This window comes from Acanthochromis polyacanthus, chromosome 18 (genome assembly GCF_021347895.1).
Source record: "Acanthochromis polyacanthus isolate Apoly-LR-REF ecotype Palm Island chromosome 18, KAUST_Apoly_ChrSc, whole genome shotgun sequence".
In the NCBI taxonomy this organism is placed as follows: domain Eukaryota; kingdom Metazoa; phylum Chordata; class Actinopteri; family Pomacentridae; genus Acanthochromis; species Acanthochromis polyacanthus.
In genome coordinates this window covers 2,293,879-2,306,551 of record NC_067130.1, presented here as the reverse complement: position 1 = coordinate 2,306,551, position 12,673 = coordinate 2,293,879, and the positions used below count along the sequence as shown (strand labels likewise).

The following is a 12,673-nucleotide window of genomic DNA, read 5'->3' as shown; positions in this document are numbered from 1 at the left end:
GTTTTAGTGGTGTCTTGTAGTAGATCTTTAGAATGTTTGCAGTCACAGCAGAGGTTCATATTTTCAGGCAACATGGATGAAGAAACGGAGCTCGACTCGCAAGCAAATATACCAGAGCCGCCCCACATTTTTTAAAGACCTCGAACAAAAAAAAAAAAAATCACCCACCGGTTCAGAACAAATGAAAATTCTGTGACTGTGTTTTGAGGAGTGTCAGCCATTAAGGATTATGTCAGGAGTGATGTAACGCTGCTAGAATTAAACTTCTGCTGATGCTGACTTTGTGAACAGAAGCTGGCCTCAGATCAGTTGGGTCACATTCTGGACATGCCAACACACCCAGCAGAGAAATCTCACAGTGAGGATCATCTTCCAACCAAACCTGAATGCTTAGAGGACAGACGCCGAAATGGACCTCAAATGTCACGGGTTTATTCTGCCCCGACTGCACCAGAAACGTATTTTAACAGCAACATAAACCACGAGCCAGTATTAAAAAGACGAGTGCAAATATTTAAATGTTTAATCCAGGGGTGTCCAACATGAGGCCCGCGGCCTAAAAGTGGTCCTTCAGAGGATCCAATCCGGTCCTCAAAGTGAAAAATTACAGAGAAGACATTAATTACGAGCTGTAAATTAGTAAAACTATGAATTTCAAATAATTTCTAGACCATGACAAGTTGTTTTGATCATAAAGTAAAATCCTACAGTGTTCTTTGTTAGTTTGTCATTTTTGTAATATTTTGTCGTGTTTTTCTGGTCTCGTGTCTGACCTTTGTCATTTGTCATTTTGTTTCTCATTTTCGTTGTTTTGTGCTTCCTTTTTGTCTCACTTGTATTGATGTTGTCTCATTTTTGTCATTTTGTGTTTTATTTGTTCCTTTGTGTGGCATTTTTGTTGATTTGTGTTTTTTTTTGTCCTGCTTGGTTTGGTAAATGGTCTGTATTTATATAGCGCTTTATGATACCTGCAAAGTACCCAAAGCGCTTTACATGATACGTCACATTCACCCATTCACACACTGATGATGGAAGCTGCCATGCAAGGCACTAACCACGACCCACCAGGAGCAATTAGGGGTTCGGTGTCTTGCTCAGGGACGCCTCGACATGAGCACAACAGTCTGAGGATCGAACCGGCAACCTTCCAGTTACAAGACGGCCACTCTACCCACTGACCCATGCCGCCCCTTTGTCCTGTTTGTCTATTTTTTGGTTCTTTTTGTTTCTTGCTTTTGTCATTTTGCGTCTCGTTTTTGTCGTATTCTGTCTTGTTATTTTTTTGTCTTGTTTTTTGCATGACCTTTGTCGTTTGTCTCTTGTTTATGTTGCTTTGTTTCTTGTTTGTTTTGCATTTTATCGGTTATTCTGCTGTGGTTTTACTGGTCTGTTCCACTGGAGATCAGACTGGGCCGAATGTGGAACCTGAACTAAGATGAGTTTGACTCTCCTGGTTTAATCGATTCGTCGATTATGGCAAAGATGACATGAAAATAAGAAGGAGCAAAGTCTGCAACATGAAAATATCTGAATGTACTGAATCAGACAGTGCTAATTTGTTGGATCTAGAGGGAGCAGAATGCTAACCTGTTAGCTCGTTAGCTGGAGGTGGTGTCAATAAATGCAAACTTAGCACATGGGTGAAAAGTCCCGCATGCCGTTGTCATGCGATGGCAGCAGGTGGTGACTATATCCTCATCATGTTCATCTGAGGAGAGACCCCAACATGCATGCCTTTAAATCCCATGGATGTTCACATACAGACACAAAAACCTGTGCGCTTACTTTCTGTTGCACAAACAACAGACTGAGTGATATTTGTAGCTGCTAAAATGCTCTTTGCTGCAGGTCAAACTTCACTATTTCTCTGTGGTCTCTCTCTCTATTGTTTATTATTCAATTAAGCTCAAATGTCGCTAAAATAATTTCTAAAACTCCGGCGTTCACTCGAGCTGCATTCCAGCCGCTCCGGTCATGTGAACCCAAACCACACACACAAACACAGCAGAGCGTCCAGTAGGTCTGAGACAGCTGCTGCTAATTTTAGACGGCATGTAGGGCCTGCCGTGCCCCAGACCCCCCGCTGCCCTGCAAACCACACCCCCTCTTCCTTTTACAAAGCCACTTTGCCCCAAGCATGCTCTCCTCCCCCCATTTAAACTGGTCTAGTCCATAAACCAGGCCCACTCTACCCACCGATACCCTCTCTCCTGGATCCAATCTGCTCAGCGGGTAGCTGGCAACACCTCCTTTAAAAACAACAACACTATGACACTAATTCAGGAAGCCTATTGAGCGATTACAAGCAGGAAAACAGACCTCATCAGACACTGGGATGGATGTGTCGACTGCAGCAGAGTACAGTACATTATTTATTAATGACAGGCCATAATCTGACAAACGCTTTTGTCTTTCCTGTCAACCTGAGCAAATACACCGGAATTCATGTCGATTAAACAGAAGATGAGCGATTAAGATTGCGCTGGAGCTCATCTCAGCCAGAGCTTGTGAACACAGCTGCAGGCATGTTTGCTATTTAGTCACAAATGCGTCCGACTGCGAGCACAGAGCTGACACCGGGACAAACAAACTCCTACTGAGGTTATTTTTTGGGCTAATTTGCATTTAGTTTGCAACAGCTTCATTTCCATCATGATTTGTAGCAAAGATGGTTCAAAACACAGCAGATAGGAGGAGGTTAGAGGTTGACCTGGAGCAAAAAACTGACATTATATGTGAGTTAGACCTGAACCTCAATGATCCAGTGCAGTGGAAAAAAACAGTTAAAGTGACAGAAAAAAGTTTCAAATAGGGCTGGACCCGAATATCCCGAATATTCGTTTGCTATGGCGGTATCCGGATATTTATTTTGGTATCCGAATATTCGCTCCCCTGGTCTGAAGTTACCAGGTGGAAGAAATATTCAGCGATACTGTCTTCCCTCTGCCTTCGGCCAACATCCGCTCATCCCGTCATGTGACCACAAAAATATTTACACATATGTCTATGTGATCACCCCCTCCTCCCCCCAGACAAAAATAGGAATATTCGGAGCTCGTCTCTTCCCTTCGCCTTCGGCCCACTTCGGCTCATCCCGTCGTGTTCGTCTCATCTCAGCTCCTCCATTCGTGTTTGTTTCCACCACCTGAATGGCCGGGTGGCTGCCGACTCTGACGTCACGCTTCACTTCGTTACGTAAACACAAGACAAGATGCTGAAGACCTGACCACCCCACTCCCCCCCACCCCCGTTGGACATTACGGGCGGAACAAATATTCAGATATTTGTCTTTAATAGGGCCCGAATATTTGGAGGCCAGAAACCAGTATTCGGGCCAGCCCTAGTTTCAAGGTGTTAAAAATGTAACCTCAAGTTATTATTAGAAACCGAAGCACTTTTCAGCATTTTGACAATGTGAGTCGATATTTTCAAAATCAAGATACTAATGCTGCCGTTGTGTAGGTCTAGAAGTAAACTGCACCAAACTGAAACAACACAGTCCCCCGCTCAGCTCAGCATGATGCCACCGCACCGCCACTACACACCGAAATCACACATCTCAGCCCATGTTAAGGTCTAGCTTTAGCACCCCCTTCACCTTTATCCACTGTGTTAAACCTCACTAAGTGGATCCAGAATGTCTTCCAGAATGACTCTGACTTAAGCAGATCGCTCCACAGACCTCATCTAGAGTCCGATAAATCATAGCGGTGCAGTAGTCTTGCAGGATTGTTGATAATACAGGAGGTCATCGGTTTACAACGTCCTCAACTTACATCGTTTCATTGTTACATTGGAAATGGTTCAGTTGAACTAACTGGCGAGCAAAACGGATGAATACGTTGCCACATGGCGCTATGAGACCGCTCTGTTTACATTTTCCAACAGAGCTGTGTTCCAGTGTGAGCTAATGACCGTTTGTCATTGTTCCAATCATCGGTGTTCCTCCAATTTACGTCACACCGTAGGATCGGAACTCCGCCCTAAGTCGAGGACCTCCTGTATTCAGTCGTTTTTCTAATAAAACATGTAAAACTCTGGTTCCCAACAGTCTCTGTCTTGCTCCAGTTGTCAGCAGTTTTCAATTCTTCATTGTCCCTCTTTTTTCCCCAACAGCCCACCACCACCATCATCTCAGTCCTCACACACCGCCTCCTAATTCCCCCAGGACTTGGCACCAGACGATCTGCAGGTTTGTGTGCATTGAAGAGTGTGTGTTTATGTGTGTGTGTTTTTGGGGATAAGCGAAGAGTCCGACGGGCTGAGGTCATCTATGTAAACATATCACACACACTGCAGAGAAGTCAGTGCACGAAAACACACACACACACACATACACACACACACACACGCTTCTGTATATGTATCTGCCATGCCGCTGGCGGTTGGCAGGCCACACGGGCAACGGTTTAATTAGAACGATGAAGCGCTCGCCGTTCATTGGCCGACGTTAAAACCACATGCAAAGGCTTCTGGTGAACACACATGCGTCTCCAAAAACGCACACACACTCGAGTCAGCTTTTTCGGGGAACCCTGACCATCGGCTGCCATAATTACATGGTAATAATACACCAATTGCAGGTCTGCATTTAACAACATGACATCACAACTGTTCCCTAATCAGACCAATTAGTAACCATGGAAACCGGCGCCGCTGGCAGCTGACGGGCTCTAATTACTATCAGACTGTGGGAATCTTTGTTTGCATGTCTGATGGACAAATGAGCCAATTAACTAATCAACTGATAGATTAAACGCAGCCGAACGTCTCGTGGGTTTGTTAGCGCTGAACGGCTAATGCTCTGAGTAATCTGATTATCAGGAAACTGTAGCTTTTCCCTGTGGGTGGCACGCTAAAGAAGACACATGTTAAGTTGAATTAATTCTTTGTTTGAAGAACAAAAAAGATGAGAAATGAGCAGAGAAGAAAAGATGACAGACGTGATTCATTCAATTATTAATGTATCTGGAGGATGTGTTCATTGTAGAGCTGCAAACGTGAACGATTTTCAAGAATTATGAGAAAGTTTTATCAATAAAAGCTGCCTGTTTGACATTCTAAATATCACAAACAACAAATAACTGAAATCAACCATGAATCACCCCTAAACTTTAAGATTTTTTCCACACATTTTCTCTTTTTCACGACTCAAACTTGACATAGGTCATTATAAAACCTGTTTTTACCAATTCTGAAAAGATTTAAATGTCACAGTGAATGGATTCTGTGATTTCTTACTACAATTTCCCACTCCCACTGCGCTATAGTTTATTCATGACAGAATATAGTGCTGTCACTGTGGTAGATGGACATTATAATGACAGCTGACTGTGACTTTCCGGTCCAGTTTGATGAATAAAACGCAGCTGGAAGCTTAAACTTGAATCCTGTAGTATATCATTATGAAACGTTCATCAGGATCAGCAGCTCCGTCTCTAATCGACTCACAGAGAGAGAAGACCGGTCGAACACTTGGCTCTGGGTTTAAAGGAAGCTTCACTTTTGGCTTAAGATCCGCTAAAGTATTGATGAGAGCAGACACTGACGGTGATGACAATGAAATCTCAGCGTATCAATTATAGATGGAATCATTAGCATGCCAGCTGCAGACCAGAGACGCTGTGTGAGTGTTCTACTGTACGCCTCTCTACGGGGGGTTTACTGCTGCTCATTTAGAAAGACAGACAGATAGCGCTCTGCTGCATCCTTGTTGAAGCCAAAAAGGAAGCTTTAAATCAGGGGTGTCAGACTCATTTTAGTTCAGGGGCCACACAGAAAATCAGAGCTTAATAAGAAATAAAAAAAACAAAACTCCTAACTTTTCCTTTGTTTTAGTGCAAAAAAGTACATTCTGAAAATGTTCACCTCTACAGTAATGAACTATCTTTCTACAAAACATCATGAACAAACTGAAATTTATAAAGAAAAATAAGTTCAATTTCAGCAACATTCAGCCTCAGTTTATCATTTCCACATTACAACTTCCAGATCACAGAGTGTCTACAAAGGAACACAACATTTAGTCACAGCTATCTGGAACTGAATGATGTAGGATTTTACTTTATGATCAAAACAACAAAAGTCTGAGAAAAAAAGATCAAAAACAAACAAAAAAATTACAAAAATGTGACACAAATGAATAAAAATGAGACACAAAACAACAAAAAAGTGAAACAAAAGACACGAAATGAAACAAAAAAGTAACAAAAAATTAAACAAAAAAGTTACAAAGTGACAAAAATTGGACAAAACGACAAAAAAGGGACAAAAAAATTGACAGCAAAATGAAAAAAAGTAGACAAACGGCACAAGTGAGACAAACACGGGCCGCATGTTTGATTCTGTTTCAGTTCTTTTGGCCTGCAGAAGACAGCTTCATACAGTTCTGCCTCTTCTCTCTGAGATTCTGTGGGAATCTTAGTCCAGCTTCTGTATTTACACTTGACCTACAGAGCTTGGCTCAGTCTGAGGCTTACAGGGCGCTTAGCCGCCTCAGACAGTTGTTAGTACTATTAGTGTAATAGTAACCCTTCTCTATTTAAGTGCCAGGTTGGGGTTGAAAGCTATTAGCGCTGTTATTGTCTCTGATGTAGTGTATACACACTCAGCTGAGACGAGACAGAGGCTCATTTGGACAAAGAGGCCCAAATGATTTACTCACACTCAACACTTGACTTTAACTAGATGTTAAATCTTTTGGCACATCCAGCAGAACATCTAATAGTACTTCTGCTTCTGTCAAATGACGCATATTAAGCCCTGTGCGTCTTTGGAAACAGCACGAGAAGAAGAGGAAATCAAAACAACACTATAAAGACATCAAAACTAAAGATGGGGAAAAAAACTGTCATCAACACGTGCAAGTGGCCCGACTATGGATATTTCACTTCTATTTGTGTTTTTAATTTGCTTCCATAGTTGTCTCCTGTCGTCAAACACTGCCTGTAGTTCAGTCGAGTACAGGTGAATTTGCTTTCTCTCTTGGTCACTGGTTGCAGTGAGAAGAGCAGATTTTTTTGAGTTTTATACAGAATCTGGCTTAATTTAATGTTTCATTTGAGGCAAACGTTTGAATCTGGATGAAATATTGTGATTTAAAGCTGAGGTTTGTTTAACGAAATGTCATAGAAGAGCAGTTTAGGGATTGCTGGGAAGTAAAATCCCAATGATTTCCTCAGTTTTTCACTTTCTGGCTCTGATAAATGGTTTAATTTGGTCTCATATATAGCGGTTGTTTTGAGGTTTACAGAGGTAATAGCAATCTTTGCTGTGTTTAAGTCAGGTTGAATAATCTGCAGCATTTTTAAACCGTAGCTGTAGTTTTTCTTGGCCTCGTGTATCAAACCGAAACCAGTTCATGCGATCCATTAATCAAAGCTTTTGTATTGTTTTGGCCAACATTTATTTTCTTCGAGGTCTATTACTGTCCCATCCAGCCGTGAGAACTTTCCGCTGCCGTTCTCTGACTGCTTTAACTCCATGCAGCCTGGTACGGCCTCCATGTTTCAACGTGGCCAAAATAGTTTCTCCATCTGCTGCTGCTGCTTCTGTTCCCCCCACTTGTGCGTCTGAACGTGCGTGTGTGTTCCTGTACGTCTCCAGTGTGTGTGGTATGCTGTGGTTCCTCGCTGGCGCCAAATTTAGTCCCAGGCTCTGAAGCCCGGTGAAGCCGTCCCTCTGAATCCTGTCGGCATCGAGCCCAACGCTTCCACAGAAACATCGAAGCGTACAAGACCACCTCACAGCTGAGCTTCCCTCTACGCTGGAAAGCAGATACACCTCAGAACCTCACACATCTGCCCACAAAAACTGGACTGGTTTTTCCACCAACTTCCCCATGAGTTTGCCCCCCTCCAAAAAAAAAAAAAAAAAAAAAAAAAAAAAGACATGGAAGAAGATGAAAGGCGGCACAAACAGCAAGACAAACAGCAGCAGAGTGAGACGTTACAGTCAGCTACAACAAAAACTCACTGTGTTTTATGTGATGAAAATGGGTGTAGGAGGCGATGATGTCATGCTGCTGGGCACGTTCACTTTTTAATTTACTGTGCAGAAATCGGTCAGACGTCGAATGTGCTCGATGCAGAACGGACATGCAGTGCACGGTTTATTTTTATTCCAGCTTTTGTAGCCTTGGCAAGCACTTAGCCTCCCACCACAGAAGCTAACCTGGTGAAACACACACTCTGGATTCTGCAAGTCAAGTTGGCAGCAGAGCTTCTGTTTAGGTTTCTGTGACATAAAGTTAAGACAACCAAGCTTCAGCCCAGCGGTCACCAGGACTTCTAGACATCTGCGGGCGGTTTACGTCATCCGATTCTCTGAGTCAAAGTTCAAGTAGCGTTGGCGTGAGGCGAAATAAGACAAGTTTGATTACATGGGTGCTTTTTCCCGCCATTTACGTGTGTTTGAATGGAAAAAAGTGAATCATGACTGACTGAATAAAGTGACAAGAGAGAGAGAGAGCATGACAGAGTTGCAGGAACTCTGAGGTGCCAGACAGTGAGGTGAGACACTCTGCTATGAATGACAGGGAAAAAAAGGGGATGAAGTCGAGGTGACAGTCACGGAACAAAAGTCACAGACAAAACAAACAGTCAGAAAGGCTAAAAAAAGAGAGAGAGCGAGAGACAAGCGGTGCACAAACAGCTTTAAAAGCCGCTGACTTACCGCCAAGGCCTGCAGCCTCTCTTTGTGGAGCTGAGCCTCCTCACACGACATCCTGGAGGGGGGAAGCAGGGGAGAAGGGGGGTGAAAGGAGAACAAGAGGTGAGATCCTGGGAAGGCAGAGAGCTGCAGTCCCTCAGCGAGAGGTAAAAGAGAGAGAGAGGGGGGGAGGGAGGTGGAGGAGAGAGGGAAGAGAGAGGGAGAAGGTAGGAGTATCCAGACGAGGTCCTTCCTCAGCGATAATCCAACCAGAGAGGGAAGAAGCAGCTCGAGCCGAGAGGAAGCAGAGATCTCTCACTCACTGGCCATGTGCCTCACACTCGGCCCACTGCTCGCATTCTCTGCCTCTCTCTCCGTCTATCACCCACTCTTTCTTTCCTTCTGTCTCTCCTCCCATTTGTCCCCTCCCTCTCTTCTTTAGGCATGAGCCATGTGTGATTAAACAGCTGGGAGGAGCAGCTGAAGAGAGGGAAGGAAGGGAAGGAGGAGAGGAGCGCGGAGGTAGAGAGAAAAAAAGGAATGAGGGGAGAGAAAGAGGAAGAGCAAAATAAAAATTGCAGAAGTCAGGAAAAAGGGAAGCAGAGGAGTAATTTGTCATATTTGAAGGCCCTGAAGGTGAACAGATGAGAGAACGGAAAATGAAACAGTTTGAGGACTAAAGAAGATTCTTTTTGGTTTTATCTTCAGTCCAGCAGCTTGCTTTTCCTTCATGTTAACAATGACTTGGGTGAGGTAAATCTGTCAACTGCTAAAAAACCTTGAAAAAACAAACAAAACTTTGGCTAGCTACAGGACAAGTTTGCAAGACAACTTCAGAAACTGCTTTGTGCTGGGATGTCAGCTGCTAGACAAGCAAAGATTCAGAAACAGCTGGCAGACATGCGAGTTAAATGTTTATTACATCAGAATTTATTGGAAAAAGATGCTTCCATTTCCAAGGCAAAAACCACGTAAAAACTTCTTCTTGACTTTGTTTATCAGTTTAGCTTTATCGATTTAAAAAAACAAAGGTTTGGGGTCACTTAGAAATGTCCTTATATTTGAAAGAAAAGCTGTTTTTTTCAATGAAATAACATTAAATGAATGATAAATCCAGTGTAGACATTATTAATGTGGTAAATGACTATTCTTGGTGGAAATGGCTGATTTTTAATGGAATATCTCCATAGGGGTACAGAGGAACATTTCCAGCAACCATCACTCCTGTGTTCTAATGCTACATTGTGTTAGCTAATGGTGCTGAAAGGCTCATTGATGATTAGAAAACTCTTGTTCAGTTATGTTAGCACATGGATAAAAGTGGGAGTTCTAATGGAAACATATAATTGTCTGGATGACCCCAAACTTCTGAACAGTAGTGTATAAATACACTGCCCTTATCCTGTGGATGGTCTGGGAGGGTTGGAGCCTTTCCCAGCTGACACTGTGCTTTAGGCGGGGTACATCCTGAACCGCTCGCCAGTCCTTTGCGATGCCAACACCAAGAAACAGAAAACCATGCATGCTCACACTCACACCGATCCACAAATCTGCTATGTAAGTCTTTGGACCGTGGGAGGAAACCGGAGGAAACCCACACATGCAACCTCCACGCAGAAAGGCCCCAGTCGACCAGCAGGTTTGAACCTACACACTGCTAACCGCGCTGCCCACTGAGAGCACAATGCAAGCTAATCACTTTAGCTATCTTTCATTTTTATCGGCTGAGACGCTCTCAGGAACACAGGAACTGATTTAAAAATAACATTCTTCAACCGCCAACTTGAGAAATCGCACAGTGGAGCATGAAATCAAAAGAAAACCTTGTCATGCTTTAAAGCCGCTGACAGTGCTGCATTATGAGTTCGTAAATTCAGAGGTTTGCTGCCGCTAACAGCTTTTGCTTTGCTACTGTCGTTGCTGCTAGCACACTTATCTAAGAGCACAGGTCAAGCCGTATAGCGCCGTCGCTTAGAGGAGAGAACAAGTGACTAAACCTGCATCGTTGCATTTCTACTATCATTTTGAGATGATTCTGATCTTGTGATAGAATTGGAGGAGACTACAGGTGGTTTTCCCGCCCACACAGAAGCAGTCCTGCAGCTGAGGCCTCAGCTTCTATTTCTGGCCGCTCTGGTCACAGATTTATTCCAGCGCCTATCAAAGTGACATCAATAGAAGCCTCCTCCTTCAGATAAACAGGCACAGGAGGGAGAAAAAGGGAAAAAAAACTAAGACAACTGTGTCACTTCTTCACATCAGTGGAACATCTTTGGAAATACAAACTGCAAAAATACCGACTTTGAAAGGCTCTGACAAAGCGGAGTTTGTGTAAATGGGTCACTATTACCTGCGTCCCAATTTTATTTTTCTCCATTTTTTAACCCTCTAGGTTCACCTGAGCTTCATCCACTTCTCTTACTTTTCTTCTTCAGTTTTTCTCGTTCTTTTGCTGCCCTCTTTTCCACACTTCTTTCTCATTTCCAACAGCTCTTCTTCTGTCTTCTTTCCTCCCTTTTTGTATCTCTTCCCAACATCCCTCCCATGATGCCTCTCTGCCCTCCATCCCTCGTTATTTCTTCCTTACTATCTCCTCACCCTCATCACTTCTTGTTCTTTCTTCCATTCCTCAATACTGCCTTCATAATTTCTCCACTTTCTCCTTCTCAAACCTTCCTCTCCTCCTCTTCTTCCTCTTTTCTCCATCCCTCCTTCCACAAAACAGACGTCCTTATAAGGAGAAACAGCAGCGGTCCTGGCCGACTCTTTGGGGAATACAAAAGCATGTAACACACACACACACACGCACGCACAGGGACTGACTCACAAACACACATTGACATAACTGCCACTGCATTACTCCAACAAGAGAGCGAGAAAAAAACGAGTGTGTCATAAATAACCGCAGCTGGAGAGTATCTGTCCTGTAAAGTCGCTGAGCAGCTGCAACACTTGAATAAATCAGAAGTGAGTCGTATTCTGCTACACTTCTCATATTTACACACCAACTATGAAACACTGGAGGCTCGCTGAGACTTTAATGTTTGGAGCTGCTCAAAGTCGAGTGAACCGTGAAGGTGAACGTGTTTCTGTACCGTTTCCATATTCATTTACACACACAAATGTATCGCATTGACGTTTTTACCTGCTGCTCTTCTCTTCAGTTTCGTAGTCGTTTATGCACAACAGTAAAAATGTTTTCTCCTCTTTGGTTCTGTTTTGCAAAAATGAGTAACTAAATTTGTTAACAGAATTTATTTATGTTTTTGTTTGTCTGATTACACTTATCGAGGTGGACGTTTAAAGCAGAGGAACAATAAACGTAAAAAAAATCCTCTTCTTAAAATGTACAAAAAACTCTGCTGTTAAAGAACTACAGTTGGACATTACGTGCAGGTTCTATTTGTATCTGTTCCATTTAATCCCCTGAACCGCCGTTAGGTGTTAAAGGCATGTTATCTTTAAAAACTCTCCAAAATGACTCCATTTATCCGAGCTAGAACCCGTAAAAACAGAAAGAATCATCAGATTTTCTATTTTCTGACAGTCCTTGAACGTGGCATTCAGTTCCCTGAAGCGAATCAATCTCACTGTTTGTCTTAACTAAATTCTTTTTAAAAAAAACTAACGGTGAAGCATTAGTGACTCAGCTGTGAGCAACGGTCAGAAACTTTAGGGACTTTTAGCGTGAACTCACATGAACTGCTGGCAGTGTTTACACTGAGCAGAGAGGATAATCAAATTAAAATGTAAATAGCAAACTATCTATTGTATGTTTAGTCACCGTTTTTACTCCAATATCGGCAACACATGCTGGAAAAATGGTGCACATGTTGATTCCACTTTTTTTTTTTTACCTTTTGTCAAATAAATAATCAAAGGAATTAGGGATTTTCGATAATATTGGTCCGATATTTCCAAAAAAATGTGATATCAGTCAATATCGTTATCGGGTGTTTTTCTTTTGCCTATCATGAAAAACGATGAAATAATGAACGGTTTTTGCCGGCATTTACCAACTCAT

The 12,673-nt window shown here is 42.8% G+C and overlaps 1 protein-coding gene across 5 annotated transcripts in view; it reads right to left on the bottom strand.

Annotated features, from left to right (window-relative positions):
• LOC110965207 (A-kinase anchor protein 2) overlaps positions 1-12,673 on the bottom strand; it is a 109,299-nt gene that overhangs the window by 88,188 nt on the left and 8,438 nt on the right. For 3 of the 5 annotated variants that reach the window (XM_051938332.1, XM_051938333.1, XM_051938334.1), the window contains exon 2: positions 8,674-8,725. In XM_051938332.1, the coding sequence (XP_051794292.1) occupies positions 8,674-8,725 (52 nt within the window). Of the gene's footprint in view, positions 1-8,673; positions 9,130-12,673 lie in introns of all 5 variants that reach the window. The other 2 variants (XM_051938335.1, XM_051938336.1) reach the window with 2 other exon arrangements.